The sequence below is a fragment of the Panthera pardus genome, unplaced genomic scaffold (genome assembly GCF_024362965.1).
Source record: "Panthera pardus isolate Hobbes unplaced genomic scaffold, ASM2436296v1 HiC_scaffold_22, whole genome shotgun sequence".
NCBI lineage: Eukaryota > Metazoa > Chordata > Mammalia > Carnivora > Felidae > Panthera > Panthera pardus.
Genome location: NW_026526788.1, coordinates 80,781,263 through 80,805,149, shown reverse-complemented (window position 1 = coordinate 80,805,149; position 23,887 = coordinate 80,781,263). Strand labels below are relative to the sequence as shown.

The 23,887-nt window shown below is 51.6% G+C and overlaps 1 protein-coding gene across 4 annotated transcripts in view; it reads left to right on the top strand.

Moving 5' to 3' along the window:
* ADAM12 (ADAM metallopeptidase domain 12) overlaps window positions 1–23,887 on the top strand; it is a 351,592-nt gene that overhangs the window by 232,237 nt on the left and 95,468 nt on the right. For all 4 annotated transcript variants that reach the window (XR_008424981.1, XM_053910018.1, XM_053910016.1 and 1 more), the window contains exons 6-8: window positions 13,319–13,505; window positions 21,276–21,341; window positions 22,407–22,478. Coding sequence is in view for 3 of the 4 variants with exons in the window: in XM_053910018.1 (XP_053765993.1) it covers window positions 13,319–13,505; window positions 21,276–21,341; window positions 22,407–22,478 (325 nt within the window). In the remaining variant the exon portion in view is untranslated. The remainder of the gene's footprint in view (window positions 1–13,318; window positions 13,506–21,275; window positions 21,342–22,406; window positions 22,479–23,887) is intronic.

Below are 23,887 nucleotides of genomic sequence, written 5' to 3'. Positions count from 1 at the left end.
TTAGAAACACCCGCCGATCTGATACGAGAACAGAGCTATCTTGCTGTTGTTGGATTTGCTGCTCTGCTGTTACTCGTTCTTTGGCAAACGTTCCTTGAGCGCGTCCCCGTGCCAGCGCCGAAGGACGCCAGGGGTGAGCCGTGCGGACGCCTGCAGGAAGCACAGTGCTGCCAGAGGGAACAGTATGCGCGAAGCCCTCGAAGCCGGAAAATGCCCGAGGTCGGGGGCCGGTGTGGCTGGAGTGGAGCAGGAAAAGGAGGCAGCGGACGCTGAAGTCAGAGGAAGAACGGAAGGGCGGGATCGGGAGGGGCCTTGGCCTCCCTCTTCTGTATAACGGGTGTCACGGGAACCTTGTGCTGAGGTCTGACTTACCGTTTGCACAGGTCACTGTGTGGCCACCGCGCTGAAAACAGGCTGTAGGGGGTACATGCGAGAGCAGAGCTCAGCTAGATACCTTCCCAGTAATCCTGATGGGCGGCGGGGGCCTGGACGGGGGCCTGGACGGGGGCCTGGACGGAGCCGGCACCCGCAGACGTGCGAGAGTCCAGAGACGTCCAGAGACGTCCAGAAACGTCTTCAGGGGTTTGGAGAGGCTGGTGACTGTAGCATCTGCACACTTCTGACCATTGCCTTCTCCACCGAAAGTGCTCTGTGTCTGAGTCTCGCTCCCCCGAGGTGGCGTGGGGCACAGCTACACGAAAGGACCAAGCCCCTGCTCCTGAGTGACGACGGAGGAAGCCGTGGGGAAGTCACTGACGAGGCAGGGGCGGCCGTACACGCGCGGGCCCAGCAGGCGTGGTGGGCACCAGTAGAGGTGACGAAGCACCTCGGTGGCAGGTGACGGTATGCAGAAACGAGGACAATGGCTCACCTTGGAGGCACCGAGGTCCCGAGGGAAGGACTTCAAACAGTGGAGTCTGTCTTGAAAGGCTGTTGGGGGAAGTGGTGCCAGCCAGGTTTCAGCTGGGGCGGGGAGGTGAAAGGATATTCAGGAGAGAGTCAGGGGGAGGGTAGCTTGGGGATGGACCGTGAGTCCCAAGAGCACAGTGGGAAGGTTCGAGGGGCAAAGAGAATGAGGCTGGGGGTCAGGAGATTTAAGAGCTGTGTGGGGCCAGGGCCCAGTCTTCATGCAAAAGCCAGAGCTCAGGCTCCTGGGGGAGACAGAGGTGAGCAGAGGTGAAGGACAGGATGGGGTCAGACCTGATGGCATCTGGGACGAAGGGGGGTGACCAGTTCAAGGCGGATGATCGGGGGCCGCCACGAGATGTTTCTGCCCTCGCACACAACAGCCCGAGCAGTGAACCCAGCTGTACAACAGTGGACAAGTCACCGGGCCTCTCTGAGCCCCAGTTTCCTTGTGTGAAAATCGAGATAAAGTCTCCGGCTGAAATGGTGGCTTTGAAAGCAGATGCAGCGACCTGTAGGAGAGCCAGCCCCGTGCCTGACCGTGAACGAGCAGCCGGTGGAAACACCATCAGACTCTCGAGACTGTCTCACGTTCTTTGATTCTGGGACCGGGCCAGGCGGGAGGTATGCTCACGCGGTACCTCTGGGCTCATTCTATGCAAAGCTGTACTCTTCCTGAGGGAACGGGGTTGGACACCCGCAAGGCCATAGTGGCAAAGATCACATGTGGGGCTCGCAGACACCCTGCCCTTTTGGGTACCCAGTAGGCTTGAAAGGAGAATCTCTCGTACACACGTGGAAAGGGAAAGTCCAAAATGTACCGTTGCTTCTCTCTGGAGCCTAAAAGATGGATCTGTTTGTTCAAAGGCCGTTTATTGAGGGCCAGGTGTTTCTTCAAGGCTTCAAGTTAATATAAAGGCCAATGTGAATGAAGAACAGGAAAGCTAATTCCAACTGGCTTAAAAAAAAAAAAAAAAAAAAAAACAAGCAAAAGTTGGAGGTAGTCTCATGCTACTTAAAAGGCCAGGAGTGGCTTCAGGCATGGCTGGATCCAGGGTCTAACTAATGCTACCAGAGTCCACCCCGTCTCTACTCTGGCCTCCACCTTCTTCTGTGTTGGTTTTATTTTCATGCACAGCTGATTTTTGTGGTCACAGAGAGGCTGCAGGCAGCAGGCAGCTCCGGGCTTACATCCTCAGAGGGCAGGTAAGAGAGTGAGGGCTGCCTTTTGAGTTCAGCAGAGTTCCCCAAAACACAGCTGATTGGCCCTAACTGGGTCCCAAGCCCATCCCTGAAGCAGTCACAGTGGCCAGTGGTAGTTATGACGCTCTGGTTTAACTCCCTGAGCCAACCTGGGGGTGAGCCATCCCCAACCCTGGGAATGGAAAGTGGGGAGAGTGCGTGCATCAAGGGAAACCAGTGAGCTTTTGCCAGAGAAAGGACGAATGAGGGCCAGGATCCTTGGAAATGAATGAGCCCCCTCCACACATTGCTGAAGAAGTTTCAGACCGTCAAAGTCCAGACGTATCTGGATCGGTCTGATAATAATTTTCAGGTGATTTTTCATAGGCTTCTCAAACTTTTTTTTTTAAGGATATCTTTTTTTTTTCCCCAACGTTTATTTATTTTTGAGAGACAGAGACAGAGCGTGAGTGGGGGAGGGGCGGCGAGCGAGGGAGACACAGAACCCGAAGCAGGCTCCAGGCTCCGAGCCATCAGCACAGAGCCCGACGCGGGGCTCGAACCCATGAACTGTGGGATCATGACCCGAGCCGAAGTCGGATGCTCAACCAATTGAGCCACCCAGGCGTCCCTCAAACTCTTGATGGGTAAAGAAAAAAGGGGCATCTCCAAGGTATTCCTGAGAGCTCCTTTTTATGATAAAAACAATTTCCTAACCAGTGACATTAACTAATTTTCTTAAACGAAAAGGAAAAATTGGAGAGTATTTCCCAGAGTGATATTCAAATGGGATAAATCTGCCCTCTGTGCTTGGCCACGCCCCTCGGTCACAACTCCCATCCTTCTTCCCAGGGCTGCCCCCCAAAGGGGAAGGTCACTGTCCTCCCGCACAGAGAGGTCAGCCTCTCTGCCCAGATTGTGTGGTGTCCGATTCCCAGCCTGCACCCCTCCTCGTCTCCGGCACTTGGACAATGTTCCCTCCCGGGCGCTTGGCACAGACCATCATCTGACCAAGAGGAACCCTGTCAAATACTTGTGGCTGGGGTTTCAGGAAAAGTCAGAAGAGCAGGTACTGGGCCATCTGGGGTCGACCACCAAGAGGGGTGGGAGCGGCGGTGGGGAGCCCCGAGTGGGGATGGCGCTCCTGGGAATTTTGACTTCCCAGATCATTGTGCCGTTGTTACAAAAGCAGCAGACCGTGCATTGACAGAGAAATTCCGGAGTCATGTAGTCAACCTTGAGATCCCGTAAGTGGAGAATCAGACCAGAGAAAAGGCTGTGTTCCATCAACTGCTGTCACTGGAGGAAGAACCAATGGAGACGGGCGCTAAAGGAGAAAGGCATCTAGCACGGCCCCAGCCGGTGGATTCTGACAAAGAAAATAGGGATTCAAAATTAAATTCAGTGTGGTGTGACCCCAAAACACATTCAGATCGAGGCCTGTGGAGGGAAACTCAAATGTCCTAGGGGACACATGACTTGGAGGCCAGCAGATTGCTTTTGCGGAGAAGGAACATCCTGCTCTGCTTCCAAAGGGCTCGATCAAACCTGGGCCGGCCAGGAGAACTCAGTCCCCGAGCAGAGAAGAGTGGGGACAAGCCACCAAGTCAGCCTTCTTCATTTGAAGCTGAGTGGGGAGGACGATAAGGAGAGAGAAGCATAAAGATCCGGGTAGAAAGCAGGATAAAAGAGGAAAGAGCTCTTTAATCGAGGGGAATGCAGTGCAACGCGGAAAACAGGCCATAAAAGTGAGTGCGGCCGCGGAGTCTGTCCCTGCTTCGAAAAGGACTCCAAGCCAAGTGCAAAGTTCAGGCATAAGTTAATTTTCTACTACATCGCACGTGGCCCCGAAATGCCCCGTCCTTGTCGGTGCAGTTTCAGGGCGAAGATGCGGGATTCTCCTTTGACGTTCTGATCTGTTATTTGCTCTCCCTGCTCGGCGCCTGGCCCCCCACCCCTCACCTCACCTGCCTCAGGGGGCCCCCCCCCCATGAGCATCAGAGACTCCTCCAGGCCGCAGAGCGCGGGGACCCAGCTGTCACGTTGCCAGGGACAGAACCCTGCTCCCGCCCTAGAGGCCCTAAGCTGCCAGGACGGACACCCGGCCCCGGCACACTCCCCCGTGTCCTGATTTGATTCGTAAATGCCACCTTCCCATCCCCGTCCTGCTCTCTGCCTGCAGCGGGAGCTCCTTGAGGGAAGGGACCGTCTGGCACCATTTCCGGTTCCCTCGCTCCGCCCGCTCGGTTCCGACTCGCGTCTGGCACGACAAGTCTTGGGGGCTCACGTTTTGGGGATCGGCCAAGAGTTTTGCCATCACCTGCAGGCATGGTGGTTGAAATTCGGCTTAAACCTAACTCAAGCCCACCGTTCAGTTGATAGATGAGGAAACTGCTGTCTAGAGTTGCAGACGAGCATTGGTTATGAGAATAACTGTACTTCGACATGGGGGTTAGGATCCTGGGGCGCAACGTGCACACGCGCGCACACTTACACCGTCATACCCGTGCCCTTGCACGCTCACACTTGCATGCTCACACGCACATACTAACACATGTGCATGCACACATATCCCGTGGGGTGGTGGTGACATTCAGGGGACGCCAGACTGCGTCCATCATTACAGTTTCTGCTTTCACGACGGGGAGGCCAGAGTTATCACCACCACGGTGCAGAGCAGCTGAGAGGCTCCGTCATCTAGGGCCCCGTCCTGACGCCCCGGCTGGGAGCTGCCGATCCCACAGCAAACGACACTGTCCCCGCTTTCCTCCAACCAGCTTCTGTTGAGAGAGAGAGAGAGAGAGGGAGAGAGGGAGGGAGGCATCTCCTGCATTTATGCAGGGCTCTGCATTCTTCATGCGACGCTCACCAGAGCCAGTGGGTGTCACACTCCTCAGGTGACAGATGCAGAAATGGGGTCCCAGGGTCGCTCGGCTGCATCCAGCAAAACCACCTCAGTCCCAAGTCTGGCTAACCCCTCGTTCCATATTAGTCCTGCTAAGTCTTTTGCACAGTTTGGAGCCGATCTTCTTCTGCAGCCCCGTCGTCCTCTACCGTGAGGAAGCTCCCCCTTCCCAGCTGCACTGGTTTCTAGCTGTTTCCAGAACATGCCTCACACATCTTGCCGTCTTTATCCCTGGTTGCCCCTCTGCGTGGGACGTGCTTCTCTCCCCACCTCCCATTTGGCTCTGGAAGGTTCACCAAGTCAAATGATGCCTCCTTCACGAAGCCCCGCCCCGACCCCAGAGCCCATCTGGGGACCCAGGAGTTTGGATTTGGACATTTTGGACTTTTGAGGGAGAGTGGAGCAGGGGTGAGCCGACACTTTATAAATATCTGCTCACATCTGTGTGTTAAAGCGCCCATCCTTCCTCGCTCCGTTGATAGTTGACTGGTATGTCTCGCTATACGTTTGCATACCTTGTAAGGACCTTCAGGATGGGGAACATTTCTGATACGTTGCTTGTAGCACCTGAAGCTCTTAGCACTGGCTGTCAGTGGGGGAGACAGTACAAAATGCTTTCAAAAATTCAATTCCATAAAAATATTCAGATACAAGTCTATGTGTTACCCCCAATAAACGCACACATCGTTGTGTTCCTTTAAACCATGTGATATAAAATCGTCACACTAGATTTTATGTAATGAAATCAAATATAGCATGAAATGCAGAAATACTTCTTGCCACATGCTATTGAAAGATAGTAAGTCAACTTAGTTTTCAAAGGGCAGCACTGACCGTGTCGTGATCCAAGGAATCAGAAATAACCATTCTAACGAAAGTAAGCATTTGCAATTTAAGGCAAAGACAGACACTGTAAAAAACAAAAACGAAAACAAACAAACCCTGTGCTTTAGTGGAGGAATCGTTATTTTATTATTTGCAACTCAGCAAACAAGTTGAATTGACCCATTTGAAGAAAGGAAGCAGAAATCTCAGCTGAGGAGGTGAGAAGGGAAAGGAATCTTAGGAGGAAACGCAGACGGAGGGAGCGAGGCAGCCTGGGAATGAGCCACGGCCTCTACCCCGTCTGGTCCCGTGTGCTCACCGCCCTTCCCGGCCCCTCGTCGCTTGACTCTGGTCACTCACCTGGGCAGATGTGGCTTTTTACAGACCTCACGGCTCAACCTAAATGGCCTGCGGCGAAATGGTCTAATGGGCCAGGAAGTCAGGTGCGCGGAGATGATCTTGCCTTTACTTTCCGGTCTGCTGGACCGTGAGTTCCAGGCAGGCAGGGCCCTGGGCTCAACCTAGAACCTGCCCTGTTGTAGGTGTCCAGTCACCTTTGGGGGCATAAACGTGCTCTCCCCAAGCCATCAAGTGGTCGGTGACACTTAGTCCTAGCCTGTCCAAAATTGTTTTAAAAATCTCTGGAGCGCAGTAGGCCATGTTAACGGAGAAATTGGCAGGGAGTGGAGGTGAAGCCAACCCGGCCCTGAGCCCTGCACTGGGACCCTCTGCTCACTCTTCTTCTAGGGGCTGGCCTCCGCGGCCTGCCCTCCGCCCCATGGCCACGCCTACCGTCGCAGACCAGGGCTCTCCGTGTCCCTGCCTCCTCCTCCCCTGGGGACATTGAGTCCTCAGTCCTGCAGGATCATCTGTGGCAGCCAGTGCTGGGGTCACAGCTCCTCCGCTCCCTCTGCAGGGCGGCGCCGGTGTCCCTCCCGAAGGTCACCCAAGGTCAAGTGTGGGCTCTCCCCTGCTCCACTCTGCCTCGAAACTCCAAAACCTCCAAATCCAAACTCCTCCGTCCCCGGATGGGCTCCCCTCCTGCCTCTTTTCCATGAAAGGTCCAGCCCGCCTCTGGCGCCTCAACTTGGCCCCTGGTGACCTTTGATGACCCCCTCCCCCCCCCGTCGTGCTCATGGTCCCCTCACGCTTCCGCATAAAGTGTCTCCTGTTCCCATTTCCCTGTCCCCACCCTGGATCAACCCTTGCTCCAAAAATGTTTCGGTGCCTCCCACCCATGCTTCCTGCCTCCACCCTTTCTTTCACAGCCATCTTGCACATTCCAGAAGGTCGTGTTTCAAAAACACGGCTTGAGCCTGATGCGAGTCCTGCCACCCCGCTGCACGAAAAGCCACCCGGCTCCCCGCGGCCCACTCGCCCCTCCTGCGCTTGTGCCAGGGTTCCCGCACACGCCCACTGCTCACCGGCTCACCTACTGGTCGCCCACTGGTCATGCCAGTCCCCGCGCTGGGCCAGGAAAACCAAAACAAACGAGGAAGATACTCCCTGGGCGTGGAAAGCAGCCAGATGGCGTTTGCGCGCCGCGCAGCGAGGGCTGTGAGGCGGGGCGTCCACAAAACCGCAGGGGAAACCACGGAAGGGACCGGCATGCCGGGCGATCCTGAAGGTCTGGCTGGGCTGGGCCGTGAGGGGTAAGCGTCAGCCCGGAAGGTCACTGCAGCCAAGGGCAGCCACGGGAACCGTGACAGGCCTTCGGGTGGGGACGCTGAGGAACGGGACATGGCCCGGGCCTTAAAGCAGCCGGCATCCCAGCAGGTCAGAGGGGTGGCCGCCAATGGTTACACTGCAGAGAGCGTCGTGGGGTGGGGGCGGGGCAGGCAGAGGAAAGGGGGGACACGCAGCCAGAGCAGAGTCCTGGCGGGCAGGAGGCCGGAGCTGTATTAGAGGCACACTGTAGTGCGCACGGAGGGTGCGGACCGGTACGTGACGAGGCCGTGGTGCAGCCAAGGCCAAAGCCAGGGGGAAGGATGGAGGCAGAGGACAAAGCCTGCATCGTGGGTCCCGCCTTCCTTCCGCGGCCCCCACCGTGCGTCTGCACCCGCCCTCCCGTGTCCTCAGTGTTCGCCCGCGCTCTCTGACCTTTCTCTCCCCTCGACTCTTGCTCCTTCGAGGCCACTCACCTGCCCTCCAAGCCCTCCCCATCCTCCCAGACTCCCCTCAAGGCCCCGTGTTTCACACAGGCCATTTGTGACCCCTCCCTCTGTCAGCACCGGGCTGACCACCCATCCCGTGGGCGGCCTTTGCCCTCGAGCTCCGCTGTGGCCTCCCCGGCGCGAGTCCTTGGTGACTGAGGCGAGAAGGCCGGTCACCCCGTGTGGCCAAGGACGAGGGATGGGTTTGGGAGCCACGTCCACCTGGGGCTTCCCGGCTGTGCCGCTGACCAGCTGGGTGACTGGGTGAGTTGCCTGGCTGCCATGACGAGAGACACCGAACTTGGGGGCTTAGAGCGACAGAGATTTCTTCTGTCACAGTCCTTGAGGCCGGAAGTCTGAAGTCAAGGAGTCAGCAGTGTTGGAGGGAGGGTCCACCGTGGGTCCCTCCTGGCTCCTGGCGGCTCCTGGCAACCCTTGGCGTCTCCTGGCTTGTGTGTCTCTGGTTTCTGCCTCCACCTTGATGTAGCCTCCCCGCCACGTCCCTGTCTTCTCCTTTTTCTCTAAAGGCACGTGTCGTTGAATTTAGGGCCCACCGTGAATCCAGGATGAGCTCACCTTGAGATCGTTAACAAAATCACACCCGAAAAGACCCTTTTTCCAAGGGTTCCATTCCTAGGTACCTTTGTTGGAACTTAGACATATCTTTTTTGGGCAACACTATTCAACCCGCTACAGTGACCTTGGACTCTTATCATTGGCGTCCTCTTAGTGAAAGGGGCTCATGATACCTGCTCTAAAAAGATTGCTCTAAATGTTAGAGAAAACAGAGGGATTCAAAAGCCTGGCTCATGGGGCGGGAGAGCATAAGGAGTGACTGTTGATGGGTACATAGTTTTTTGGGGGGTGATGAAAACATTCTAGAATCAATGGTGATGTTTGCACAACTCACTGAACGTACTAAAAGTCATCGAGTTGCATGCTGTAAAAGAGTGACCTTAATGGTATGTGAATCATTTCTCGATAAAGCTGTTGTTTTTAGAAAGGAGCCTGACTCACGGGGTGGTCTCTTCATAAATCGTAAGCTGCTATTATTATTACTGATGTGCCAGTCACAACTGTTATTAAAATCTTTTATAATAGTTTAACATTTTACCTCTTCTGTCATGCCTCCCAAACCCGGACGTGAATTACATTTGAAACGGGAACCATGGGTGAGATATCCTTGTGTGTTCTACCTTAGCTAGCCCGGGCTTTGCATGCAGTAGGGGGCACTGCCTATTTGTTTTGACTGTACATGAGTCGTTCTCATGGAAATTACTCGTTGGAAATAAGCCCAACGGGGCTTGCGTGTTCGGTAACATCGCTGCGATCGCTGTATCCGGCGTGCGTGAGGTGGGATATTACTTTTACCCATGGGCTCCCCCAGGAAAGGACTGAAATTAGATTTCATGCCAACCGCAGTTCTAACTTATGACTGACAGCCTGATATTGAGACCAGAAGTCTTTTTTTTCCCCACGAAAATTCAATTAGCAGTTGAACATGGAACCGGGTCCGGAAAATTCACACATTCTAATCGTTGCCTTATTACAGGTAGTCAAAATCCATGCACCACTCTCCGAATTGCCCGGGAGTCGTAAGAAAGATCGTACTAAGAACCACAGCAGGAGGCCGTGTTATTGCCTGATGCGCCACTGCTTTGGAGATTAAAAACTGAATTTTGAGAAAAACAAAAACTTATCTGGAGGAAATATAGGCCTCCTGAGTTTTCACTTTGAGAGCTAACAAAGTCAATTTAAAATTTTAATAGCTTCCTCTTTGTTGCCGTTGAAGGAAAAACACCACGATTTTAAACTTTTAAGGAAGGCTGCCTATATTCAAAGCAGCCACTCCATTTCTCTGGCTCTTTTTCCTTCTCGTGCTTCTCACGAGAGGCCCCACCTCCCCCTCACAACAGCGCTGGAGGGAAGCAAGAAGGCGTGAGGGTTGAGAGGTGCAGGGCTTGGGCCCACGGGTCCCAGCTCTGCCTCCAGCCACCTGCGTGTCCTTGACAGTCAAGATCACGGCCAGAGATACAGCCGGGTGCGGATCCATTGGGTGGTCAAGGCAATGAGCACAGCCCAGACAGAGTGCCATCAGGTGGCCCTCATCACCCCCCAACCGTGCCTTTCTCTTCCGCTTTCCTCCGTTCATATACTCAACTCACTGCCCAAGAACTCGGCCTCGCTCCCCACCATGGAGGCCGGTCCAGGATCCTCCTGTCTTTCCCTGGAAAAGGTACCCACGGTCTTCATTTTCCTGCCCCGACTCTGGCCGGGGAAAAAAGCCCCAATTTCAGAGTCTGCTGGATTTAACTTCCATACTCCGAGATACTTCGAGCTCCAAGTTTACAACTAAATATCTATGACATTCAGCTTAAATTACACTCGCTTATCTAGCTCGGGGCCAGCAAGGGCTGTGAGAACATCAGAATTTTACATCTCAGAAACCCTGAATCCTTGAGTTTTGTGTCCACTGTTGTTTCCAGCAACCTCTAGGGCTAAATGATTAATTATACTCAAGACAGCCCAGAGCAATTATTTAATTAAGCTGCATTACAGGCTGCGAGTTGTTTGGAGCAAAGGGAAAGCCTTCACCCCAGTTTCTCAACATCTGGCCCTTGGATGACTTAAAAGATAAAAGGAGATATGAGAACATTTTTATGACTAAGTAGACAATTTCTAAAATTTTTCCATAAAGTAGAAAAACTTTTTCAGTAATTTGTTTCTCGTGATTAGAACTTGGTGACATGTTTTACTGTGAGGGTTCAGCTCATTTAACTCTAATGCAAAATAGAAGACATTGGTGTATGAAGTGAAATGTTGGGATCATCTTTGTTTTGGGGCAAGAAAGTCAGTATTTCAGCAAATCTATGCTTTCCCTTCAAGTGTGTTTGTTTTCCGCATTCCCTTGGCCTATTTTTTTTTTTAAGTACTCTGTCTTAATTTAGGCTCTTTAAAATCAACTTTAACAAACAAAAATCCCCCATTACCCGTTCCAAACTTCAAAACCTAAGTTTTGTTTCACGAAGAACTTTTTAAGAAGAGAGATACATGCCGCCCCAACAGAGAGGATGGCCAAAGTCTCATCTGTACGGTCTACTGGAGACACATGAAGACATTAATTGGGGCACAAGCATCCAGACATGACCTTGCTCTTTCCCACTGCCCATAACTTCATTCCATTGGACTGGTGGGGTAAACCAGTTGAATAATAATGAACTGAGTAGAGTGTATTTGTTCACCAGTTGTGTTCAACATAAGTATGTGACTCATTCAGACCTCTTATTTCCATCCCATGTGAGTACTGACATACTGTCATTCTATTCAACTCGAAGAGTGACTATTCACCCATAAACGGGCCATCAATAAGCATAAGATGGCCCTTGCTTTAACAGCGCACGTGCTAAAATTTTGAAACGAGAAGCACAGCACGAACGAAGAGCCGAAATAAGCAGTAATGAATGACATAGGAACATGTTCTAAGGTCCCTCTTGTGGAAACAGGCTCAGGTTTTCTGGAGAAGAGGAATGGAGCAGTGCGCGTTTTCAACTCTTTTTTCAGCACTGAGGCAAACTCGGATCCTTGAGTTGAGGCAGTGTGAACTGTGTGTTAGAACTACTGCCTGAAACCTGAGCCTGTGGACCTCATCCATAGTCCTGAATCTTCGGACGTGACCTGCAAAATACCGTAGACATGTGCCTGTGTGAATTTTTGTGAGAAGGGTATAAAAGGGTTCAGGTCTCCAAAAAGGTTAGGGCTCACTCTGTCAGACGTGTCTGTTTACAATGCGATAAATCTCACATGACGTGTTAGGCATTTCTCTAGCGGAGAGGTTGTGGTTACCTTGCTAAATGATGGAAGTCTCTAGAAGCTTCCATTATTGCGTGGGAAGAGTCTTAAAGCTGCCAATTTACTATTACTCAAATTGCCATTTCTCCAAAGAAAATCCTTCTTTCAACACCAAGAAGAGCCTTTTAAATTACTTTATCGTCCCACACTGGAAAAGAGAGAAACAGAAACCATCGTGTAGGGCAGTGTTCCCCTAACACCTGAAGGAAGCTGACCGCCTTAGGCTAGCGCTGCTCATTTCTGGAAAGCGGAACATTGCCTCGGCTCTGTCGTGCTCCAGAAGGGCAGACGCGCATCGTGGTCCCTGGCATGATGCCACCTTCTCTCTCTGCAAGGCAGAGAATGGGTAACAAAGTTGTCTGTTTTTTAAAAGAATTTATACCTTTATTCCCAGATCGAAAAGTTACTTCAAAGTTCCTTTGTATTGAAGTATTGAAGTTACTTCAGTAACTAAGGAGTTACTGTCATTCGTAGAAGTGTATTTATCGTATTAATGCTATATCTCCTATCAGGGAGTCATGGATGGCCAGTATGTGGGCAAATGTGTTATCAAAGCACAGGACCTTCCGGAAATTGTCAGTCTTTGGACTAACACGTTAATAGAAAGAAGCCTAAACCGCGGACCTGCCCTTGTTAATAACAAAGAGGACAGCTACCCTTTAAGCACTGATCTATGGCTTCCACAGGACTAAAAGTTTCCATTAGATGACATAGCAGCCCAGAGAAATAGGTATTACTATCCCATTTGCCAGGTAAGGAAACCAAGGTCAAAGAGGTCAAGTTCACACTATTAGTAAGTAGCAGAGCCGGACCTTACGCCCAGACTGCCAGACCCCTGAGGCCGCCTTGTCAACCTCAGGCCCAGGATGTTTCCCAGCAGTCCTCTCTCCTATAAAGAGAGATCCACCTATAGCCAAGTCACAGACCTCAGCCTTCAGGAAGCAGTCCTAATGCTTTGTGCCCTTACACTGCTTCCTTTGTTGACACGTCTCCCACAAATAAGTAGAAGTGGGTGCTCAACCTTACATCAGAATCCTTTCAAATATTTAGGAAACGTAGTGGACCAGACTGAAAAATTCACATGCAGGAATTTGCCTTTAAAGAAAAAGATTTCCCTCCTGAATCACACCTGCTAATTCAGATAGAGTTATTGTCCAAGGCAGAGGAAACGTCGTTTCTCTCAACTCTTTTTGCCAGTAAAAAAAAAAAAAAAAAATTGTAAATTGAAATTAAAAAAAAAAAATAGAGGCTAAATGCAGTCTATTCTTTACCATGAAATATTTGAAACAAAAAAATTTCCCAGATTGTTTCAAAACATTTGCAAGAAGAAAATCCATGCAAACATGTTGCACAGAAATGGCCTTAAAACCCGAGGATATAAATAAATTGGCCTTTCTCCTGCCATTCCTTCCCTTGTTAAGAACAGGGCCTTGGCCATAAACAAGAAGCTACCTTTAAAAATTATATACTTTTTTTCCTTTTCTTTCTTTCTCAACAGGGGACTTATCACATTTGAAAATAACACGTATCTCTTGGAACCAATGAAAAATGAAACCAATGAATACAAGCTCTTCCCGGTGGAGAACCTGAGAGGCACCTGGGGGTCCTGTGGATCACATCACGGCACGTCTGCCCCGGCTGCAGAGACCAGGCTCCCGCCGCCCTCCCAGACGTGGGCAAGAAGGGTAGGGGAAACCAAGGCCGTGCTCCTGGGGGCGTGGGGACTCCAGCTCGGGGCACCCAGGGCGAGGGCGTCTGGAGGAATTTTGCTGTCTGGGTGTTGTGTCTGCGGGATGGAGTTACCCGCTTTATCTGGAGCGGTTGCCATCACCTGTGCAGAGCGAACCCAGATGCTGAAACCTCCATCGTTGTTTTGCAAATGTCAGTCTCGGCATCATTAACCGATGATAAAGTCGGGCTCAGAGGCCGACAAAATCACCCTTCGTTACGTGTCTGAACCTACGGGGGCCCGGACCCATGGTCGCACCCCCACCGTTGCACCCGCCTCCATAAACAAGGCGAGAACAGGCCCTCACCTGCCCTTGGCCAGCAGTTCTGCTGCTATGGGAGAAAGACAATTTGGAGGTTTCTTCATCCACCAGTCTGTTTACAAATAGGGTCTTCATTGTGATTTGCGTACCATTCCCGGTCTTTGCCTGCGTGCCCGTGCAGAGGTGACCAGAGTCCTGGCCACGCAGGGCTGCTGAGGAGCCTTGCTTAGCCCGGTCCGTGATGCCAATGCCTGGCCTTCCTTCCCAAGACCGTCCAAGCTCTCTGTGTTTTCTGGCCACCTGCTCCTGGGCCTGCTCATCAAAGGTCTCTCCTTCTGCTACAGAAGTGGAAAGAGTCGTTGCCTGATGGAGTCTGGGCCACTAACCTCCCTCCCAACTAAGTGGACAGAAACACAGAGGCCTCAACAGCCCGTGGTGCAATACCACGAAACCTCCACCCCAAATGACTGCCTGACCCTTTTACGTCCAGCATTACGCGGGCCCCACAGGCCAGAGCGGACACTCTTTTTTTTTTTTTTTTAAACATGCACAAATTTATTCATTTTTTACTGGGGTGTCATTTTTTTTAATGTTTATTTTTTGAGAGAGACAGAGTGTGAGTAGGGAAGGGGCAGAGAGAGAGAGGGAGACACAGCATCCGAACCAGGCTCCAGGCTCTGAGCCATCAGCACAGAGCCCGACGCAGGGCTCAAACTCGTGAACCACGAGATCATGACCTGAGCTGAAGTCAGATGCTTAACTGACTGAGCCACCCAGCACCCCGCGAACTCTCTTAAAAAAGGAGGAGGGTAGCCACATTTGGCTGGGGGCCCTGCCTTTCAATGAGTACAACCAGATAGGAAGTTGTCAACAACTTCCTGATTTTTCATCTCTGGCTTTCCTGTTCCTCTTTTGACAAGAAATCAGGAATTCATAAATATGATGTCAAATGTGTGATAATTAGATGGCCCAGGGACATTTCTTCAGGGTCCCACTTAACAGACAGCATATTTTGTCTTTCCTGACTTTGAATGTTACACTGCTTAACATTCAACATTCCATACATATCATTCCCCTTCGTTCATTCCTAGTCATTTGTCTGAGTTCCACCAGTAAACATTATCCTAAACGATTTCTTCTCCTTCGTAAAATATCCCTCGCAGCTGTGACTAGAGAGTGTTCCCCTCGCCTTCATTTTGATGTTGTTGATTCTCTCCATCCTGGTCTTCTGCCTGTGTGACCCTAACATCCTCTATTTCTTAATATGCTTACGAGATTTTAGGGGCGCTGTGGTGGCTCAGTTGGTGAAGCGTCTGACTTTGGCTCAGATCATGATCTCACAGTTCGTGGGTTCGAGCCTCAAGTTGGGCTCCGTGCTAACAGTGTGGAGCCCGGAGCCTGCTTCGGATTCTGTGTCTCCCTCTTTCTCTGCACCTTTCTCTCTCTCTCTCTGTCTCTCTCTCAAAAATAAACATTAAAAAAAAATTTTAATATGCTTACAAGATTTTCTTTCTTTTAATGTTTATTTTTTTAATTTTTTTTAATGTTTTTATTTATTTTTGAGACAGAGAGAGACAGAGCATGAGCAGGGGAGGGGTAGAGAGAGAGAGGGAGACCCAGAATCCAGAGCAGGCTCCGGGCTCTGTGCTTACAGCTCAGAGGCTCTGAGCTGTCAGCACAGAGCCCGACACGGGGCTCGAACTCGGGAACGGCGAGATCATGACCTAGGCTGAAGTCGGACACTTAACCGACTGAGCCTCCCGGGAGCCCCTGCTCACAAGATTTTCTATGACAGGTGCTTGCCACTCTTCTTCCTTCTCTTGCGCATCACGCAGAAGGGTAAGAACCCCTGTCTGGGACTGTGGCCACCCTTGACACTGAGACTCAGTGGTGGAGACCGAACGTCCCCCCCGCAGGGAGCAAAGCTTGAAAAATCCGCCCCCCTACACACACCTGCCTACGGCAGTTCCAGGGAGTTTTCATCCTGCTTTTTCGCACACCCCCCCCACCCCCCCCCCATCCGCACGGTAGAGTGACAGATTTAAGAGCTGGAGTCACAAAGTCTGGCCTCTGTGGTCCCCAGGGCACGTTTCTTTCACTCTTGCAACATTCTTGCCTTCCATTCCGGACCTCAGAGAGGAGGTGATGCCTCGGTAGCTCTTCCAGTCATAAACAAGTAGAGCATTTGCATTTGGCTTTGGAGGTGCTTTGCTTTGAGACCCCGGCACCCGTGCTGCGAGATTTACAACCTGACGGCGTCAATGACACTCAAGTACGTTTGCCATTTCGTGCGGAAGTACGACCTGGGTCTCCACCCGCCAGCCACATTTTCATTCTTTAAGCTCAGGGCTCTCTCGACCCGCGATTGGCACCGTAATCTCCAGTCCTTCTGGCTTCAGGAGGAAGGCAGAAAACCAGACCAGCAGCGCTGTTTTGTTAACAATGCGTATTGGGGTGTAAGTGAACCTTTAAATTGAAAAGCGAAGGCTCCGTCCTCGTTTTGCTCTAGAAGTCGCTGCGATTGTTTTCATGGAAGAGAAAATGTCTGTGACTTCAAGTCCATCTACATAATGAAAATGAGACAAAAACGTCATTTTCAAAGAAGGGGAATCCTTGGGAACTGGAACGGCGGGCGAGATGGTTTGGGACAGCCTCTCGGGTAAATACGAAAGGGGCACATTCTAGGCACGTGCCGCTCACCTGCCTCACTTACAGCCGCCTTATTTTATGCTCCACAAAATCAATGTCACTGCGGCTTGCTCCTCTTCTGTATGCACTACGGTGACCGCCCTCGGCTTCGCCCAGCATTTTCTGGCGACTGTTGCAAAGATTGGTTTGCAGGCTGAGATTTTTCTGCAGATACGTGCGTTTTCCTGCCCGGAGCAGCAGGAATAAATCAGCGCTCAGGGTTTGCACTGGCTATGCTGTGAGCCTGAGGTATTGTTTGTCATTTTTACAAGGCTCTACATTCGGTTTTAGTGAGGACCCAGGTTGCTCCTGGCAGGGCGCCGGCCGTCTCACAGCTTCGCAGTCAGATCGCGCCCCCGCAACCCGCGGAGCCCCTGCCGCTCGGCTGTCCTGTAGACTCACCGCCCTCCTTCCCTGCCCATCAACCAGCCATTCGAGAATGCAAGCTCATTTGAACACCGGCCTCAGCAAGCTATAGGCGAAGGCTTGGTAAATCTGCTACAGGAGGAAAATCACATAATACGGCCCAAAGGCACATGTAAATTGTGTTTGAATTATCCTCTCTTTGGGGATTATCTGTGCTGCGGTTCCCCTCCGTTAGTGTGGGTAATTATGAGTCAGATGCCAAAGGCGATAGTTCCTCTGGCAAACAGTGTTTGCTCAGGCTGCTGAGCTGGTCGGGGAGACCCTGCCGTGTTTCCTCAAACGTAGCCATTCGGGGGCGCCCGGGTGGCTCTGTTGAGCGTCCGACTTCGGCTCAGGTCACGACCTCGGGGTTGGTGGGTTCGAGCCCCGCGTCGGGCTCTGTGCTGACAGCTCAGGGCCTGGAGCCTGCTTCGGACTCTGTGTCTCCCTCTCTCTCTGCCCCTCCCCTGCTCACGCTCTTTCTCTCGCTCAAAAATAAATACACATTAAAAAAAGAAAAAGAAAAAAGTAGCCATTCGGAAACGGGCCAGGGCTACTGCTGTTGATTTCTAGACAGCCTCTCCTATTGGTTTAGTAGAAGACACAGTTGCGGTGGCGACAGGAGCGGCAATAATCCTACCCGTCCTCCGCAGAGCCTAAGGATAGTGGGGTTTCCGGAAGTGGCCAGAACCACGTGACCTCATTAATTGCAGCGGGCGTAACGTAATTCCTCTCTGACATAACCATCTGCATATCCACCCCTCCCTTGGTCGTTCGCTCGTAGATCTTGCTGGTAGGTAACAGAGGCAGTTCCACAGTTGTTTCTTTGGCCCTGAGTCCTGAGCATCCATCAGTGTGAGCCGAACCCCCAGAATCTCCAGGTGTAGATTCCTATTAAGACCCAAATCGATGAAGACCCTGGATAAATACATAACAGATCTCGCTGGTGCCACTGGCGTTTTGGACTCAACGCCACTTGTCCCGTTAACATTCAGTTCACCGGACTGAGCCCGTTCTTCTGGCTTCTCGCCTCTTCGGCTGGTCGTTTCTGCAGCCCGCGTCCTGGCCGGGCCCCGGAGGCTGTCCCCCCACGCTGTCCGTGTGTTTCACCCCCACGCAAGTCACTGCCAGGATGCAGGAGAAGACCTCACACAGCGGGAACCAGGGCTCAGCTTCTAAATACTCATAAAGTGACCTCGGAGTCAAGGCAAGAGCCTCGCGCGAGCCAACAATGACCCTTCTCTACTCAGAGGCAGATACACCAAACTTTTGATCTGTTTAATTTGCCGATCTTGCCACCCTTGGAGCCACTGGCCCGGGCTCCATTGTTATTGTCTCTTGGTGGTGGTTTTAGCCCAGTCAACTGGAGGCCGTTTGCCGATCTCCATGGTTGCTGTCCCAGCGGTCGCCAGCCATCACCTGCACTCCTGGCTTCCACCATCATCGTCCAATAATCCGTTCTCCCAGCAGCCAGAGTGATATTTTTAGAAGCTCACACGCAGGGGCTCCCTGTTGCTCTCAGGTCACCTTCAGCCTCCTTGCCGTGGCCCCTGCCGCATGCACGTCTCATCCGCAACCCTCCCTCCGCTCTAGACTATGGAGCCGTCCTGCCTGTTGCTCTAACACCGCCTGGTCTCCCAGCCTCAGGACTTCTGCTGTTGCTGTTCCATCTGTCTGAACACTGTTCCTCCACACATACCTACTTCTCTTCCTTAGGTCGCAGCCGCCTTAGTCGCATGCCCCCATCTTTAACCTCATGGCGACAGCACCTTCCACAGACTCAGCTGTATTTTTGCTAACTTTTTATTGTCACCCCATCCCCCGGCCCCTCCTGGGAGGTGAGCCTCGTGAGCACTTTAACTTAGGTTGTTTGTCCGTCCCCGTATCCCCAGCACCTAACATCACGCCGAACACAGAGCTGCAGTAAATACTTGTGGGGCGAGGAATGATACACAAATAGTCTGGCCCCTATGGGGAAGGAGGTTCGATGAGAGTTTATCGAAACCCTAATCTCAGCTTGTTTTTCTGACTTGGGTTGGGTTAAGTCCCCAGGGCCAAAGTTCTTGCTGTAGCATATTGGGGGATATTCTGTCTCCGGGAACTTGGCTGTGACAACTTCAAGAGGCCCAGGAACTGGTTCCCTCTTGAGCAAGACTCCGAGAACGCCTCGGTCTCCACCTTGGAACCGAGACTGTTGGGCCACGTTCAGGGGCTTATTATGTTCCTGTCTGTTTGGGGAAGGGCTTTTGTTTATAACCCCGACAGTGAAAATTCAATCAAGCAACCAGTTTCAAATGTTGCTCTGCATATCAAAAATTTTACATACGATTTTTTTTTTTTTTTTAAACTGGACGGCCCAGATAGGTCGAAATCATGCGGAGGTAATTTAAGCCTCTCTGTGTGTGCCACTGACAGAGGAATGAATGTTCGCGGCCATGAGCCGGCCCCTCCCCCATGGCTTTTTATTATTATGTGGTTAGGCTTCTCTCTGAGCTTGCAATTCTCTGAATTCATGAGAAAATCTGGACTCCTCTGAAAACTGCAGAGACAGGAAAATTGCGTTCATGTGTTTGTTTTCATTATCTGGAATTGTGTATTTTCTAAATGATGATCCAAGGCCACTTGGAAAAATCCCCTGGTCATTCATTTCACCCCTTCGTGGTCTGAAAGGTGTAAGTGCCTGAACAACCAAGGCCCTTCCTGCGAGTTTTTCAACAGGAGATTAATTCATTTTTTCTGTGATAGAGCTGTATTTTCTCCTGGAGGATTCGCTGAATCTGTTCATGATTAATCGCAGAGTCGGGGGAGAAAAGGAGACTTCTGCGTCTTTCACACCTCGATAAGGGAAAAGGGCCAGATCTTCACCCCTTCCAAAGGTGTCGCATTTGGGGTACACGAGCGGGTACGGCCGGGGCTAATCTTTTCTCCCGTCTGAGTCCACAGCTATCACCATAAAGCCTGCCTGTAACACATGGTCATGAAGCTTGACTTCTTTTCTCATAACGTGGTAAAAATATGAGAAATGATACCTTTCTTGGTGCTTTGCTTTTCCCTCTTCCAGAAGGTTTCCAGATTTCTTGAGGGATACCTAAATTCATGAATCAGCACAGCTGGGCGGCGAGCAGGAACACTGCTATGATACAAACATTTTTCTTGTAAAAATCCTGTTTTGAAGATCCCGGACTGATGGGGATTTGTTTTATAAAAGATGTTTCCCTCGGGCTTATGTGACTGGAAAGCTGATTCAAAGCATGCCTTGGTCATTTGTGCCGTTGTCTGAAAGCATGGCCAGAGCATGAGAGCTTTAACCGGGCAGCAATATCGTTAACGCAGACACCAGCCCGTCCGTCGCGGGGACCAAACCCAGCTCGACCCCCGTTTCCTCCAACCGCTTTTCATTGCAGAAGCAGAAGGCTTTGTTTTTTTTTGTTTGTTTTTCATGTGTGCTTTTGAGACCACCCTCCAGGAATTGCTCTTTTTCTCCTAAAAGTGCCTTTGGGATTCTCCCAGTAATTCATGGAAGGGTGCAAATGTTTCTTGAGGAAGCTCGATTAAAATGTAACCCACTTCAGAGGCTGCCTTCACTAGTCATACGTCTGCCATCGCCCTCTCCTCCGTGCCTGCCCCTTGGTGCACAGTCTCTCCCTTCCTCTCCGCTCCTTCACCCTCCCCAAACCCCCTTCTCCAGGGCCTGGAGTTCAGTCTTTCCGTTCTTCCTTTCTTGACACTGTTTCTTTCTACTCTTGATCCTTTCTGGTTTTACCCTTAGCACCTCCTTCTTGCCCAACTCTGTTCCAGCCTGGCCGTTCCCCATTGTCCGGACCACTCATCCTTTGCTTCTAACTAGATTTTCGCATGATCGGCCCCGAGGAGTAAGCTGCCTGAAACGGGCTATTCAGTGTTGCCCCCAAAAGTAGGCCATAGAGGGGAAGGCGACACACATGAGACACTGGATGGCATCTTCTTCTGTAGTGACCTTCAGATGTGCTGCAGGTGGCTCAGAATGAATGGCCATCGGCTGGCTGGGGTTCCGGAGAATTGCTTTGGTCTGACTCATCTACGTGCATGTTTCGCGTAATAACGTTCTTGACTCGTTCTCGTCCCGCCGCCATCAATGAGTCAGAGGGCAGGCGGGATTCCTCTTGAAGGATTTCCCGGATGGAAATGGAAGCCGGTCACCCATGTGGAGAAGGTTTTCCAGAGGTTGTCGGGGTTGGAGGTGAACTTCAGAGGGGACAGGGGTAGGGTCGGTGGCGGTGGTGAGGATTCTCTCGCCTCAGTTAAAGGGTGTGGGTCCAGAGATACGGGCAGTGTTCTGGAAGCCGCGGAGAGGTGTTATGGGAAATTAAAGTCCGTGTTTACTTTTGGCAGCATAAAAGAGAGACCCTCAAGATGACCAAGTACGTAGAGCTGGTTATTGTCGCGGACAACCGAGAGGTAAGAGCTTTATCAAACTTCTCGGTACAGTTGGTTAAAAACAGAAATAGGGAGAAGAAAATATTGAGCAAGTTATCCCTCGCCCTGATTAACCTCATTTTCGATGAGCCCTTAAAAGCATTGGAAACAACCCGTTGAAGCGGTTTCCTAGTATCATAATGTATGAAATATTAAAAATGCACCTGATATTCCAAAATAATGGCAAGGGCTGCAGTAAAGGCAGGACTGCCCTGTGGCTAAGGTCCCCAAACAGAAGTATTTGGGGGAAATGGCAGATGGCTTGAGAATGTATTCTACAGCATTTGGGGGGAAAGTTGGGTTTAAAAATGTCCGACGCATCCCAAACCAAAATGAATTAATGAATGCAGGCTGCAGGGACACGGCAGAAAAACTGACGTGTGCTTCGGTGCTACGTTAGCTTTCTTCCTTTCATTGGTTTCCGGTGAGCTGTTTTGAAATGATCTTCTCTGAATTCCTTCCTCACCTCTGCCCCATGGTCTGAATGAGGTGACTTTTTCTCGTGAACTCACTCGACACCTACGAATGAAACAGGCTTGACTGTTTCTCAGAAAACTGTTCCCATTCAGGAAGGTCAGATTTGAGGGGAGAAGGGGACCTCATTAACTTTTCTCCCTTCTCCTCTGCCTTGTTTGACTGCTTGCCATGAGCTTCTATTCCTTTTACTGTTTCATTTTTAAAAACAAATATAAAGGAAATTTCTGAGGATGTTAAAATCAAGTTGATGATATGAAAAATGGCTTTGGACTGCCTTCTCGCTGTCTGTTCTCTCCGCCAAAACATGTCACAGCCTCCACCATTTGGGAGGCTGGAAAAATCGCAGAAGTTGCTGTGTCCTGAGCGCTTGGCTTGGGCACATTTCAGGGAGTTTCAGAAAGTCCCCAGACAGGGAAATTTACTCCTCAGGATGGGAACTCATTTCACCGTAAACTGGGGAGGGCCCCGGGTGGTGTGTGAAGCCCAAGACTTCACATTTCCAGGAGCTGGGAAGATGAGATTTGATGGGTATTCTTGCCGTTATTAATGCTGACATTTAAAATTATTAAGTTTCAGAGGCAAGGAAAAGATCTGGAAAAAGTTAAGCAGCGATTAATAGAGATCGCTAATCACGTTGACAAGGTAAGTTCTTTTTGTGGTAATTAAATCACTCAAATCACGTAAATGTTTAGAAACGGGCTGCAGGGAATGAAGCACACCTCGTCTGACTTGGCAGTGAGATCGGTTCTGCCTCTGGTCCTGGGCTGGAACACGGACTTCCCCTTCCTCTGAGCACAGAATTCCCGGGCGTGGAACAGCTACAGGAGATGCACACTGTCTGGACCGCGGTGGCCTGGGGCTACATCTCCCTCCAGACTCTCTTCTGGCCAGAGACCCAGCGTGAGGGGAACCCTCCTCCATCAGAGCCAGGAAACCTGTAGGACGCATCCGACCCTCTGGGACGCATCCGACCCTCTGGGGAACTCCTAAGTGCGCCTCCTCCCAGGTCTCCCCGAGTTGCTCCCCAGGGCCCCCTCCCCGCCGAGGGCAGGCTGTCGTTTATAAGGGACACGCGGGCTCCAAGGTCCGGAGACATGGCCATTGGCTTTCGGTTCAATCAGCTGTTGGAATACCTCCCCTCCCCCCCCCCCCCCATTCAAAGAGGTTGGGAGCTTTGGCAACCAACCTTGGCAAAGGTGGTTCAGACCTAGAGGAAACCCCAGAAGCCTGGTCTAATCCCGGGAGTGTGTGCTTAGCAACACTCCCTACACTACCTGTCCACAAGCAGAGGGCGAAGCTGTCTGAGCACCTGCCCTTCTCCACGCACCCCGCGGAACAGAGCCATCAAGCTGTCTGGTGCTGGCTCTCGGTCTAAAACGGCTTCTCACACCCGCCTGCACGTTGGAGTTGCCTGGAAGCTTCCAAAGGCATCGCTGCCCGGGCACCTTGGCAACTGGGGGGCTGTTAATAACTTGCACCGGTAATTAGAGAACAACATACCTCAGAAAAGACCTGACGGACTGCATGGAATTTGCCAGCCTGGCTGTTCTTGTGTTTCTGGCCGAGAGAGAGTTCAATTGCTGAGCACCCGTAGGCGGGCCGCCCCCAGCAGACCCCGAGGCCCCTGCTGGGGGTCCGCAGGCTCCTCCAGATGCTCTGTGCCTCCGAACCTGCTCACTGATGAGCCCTGGGCTCTGGCCAGTGTTCCAAGGTTCAGTTTTGCATCGCTGCAAGTGACAGCATCTCGGCCCCAAAACGACGACTGCTCCACGGGCAACTTCACGTTAACAGCTGCCCGGCCGGCTGCATTGGCCTGAAGGGAAGGGGGAGAACGACAGCCCAGGCCGAAAGACCAGGCAGTGATTTAGTGCAAAGGTGACCTTCTGAAACCTCCAGGCCACTCCCCCCACCCCCCACCCCCCACCCCCCACCCCCGTAAGTAAAACACAGGAGGCGGGTCTGATGCTCAGAGGCGAGAGCGAGGCCTGGGCACTAGAGCCGAGGGATGTTCCCCAGGTCCTGATCCCGCAGGGCAGGGCAGGGCAGAGCCC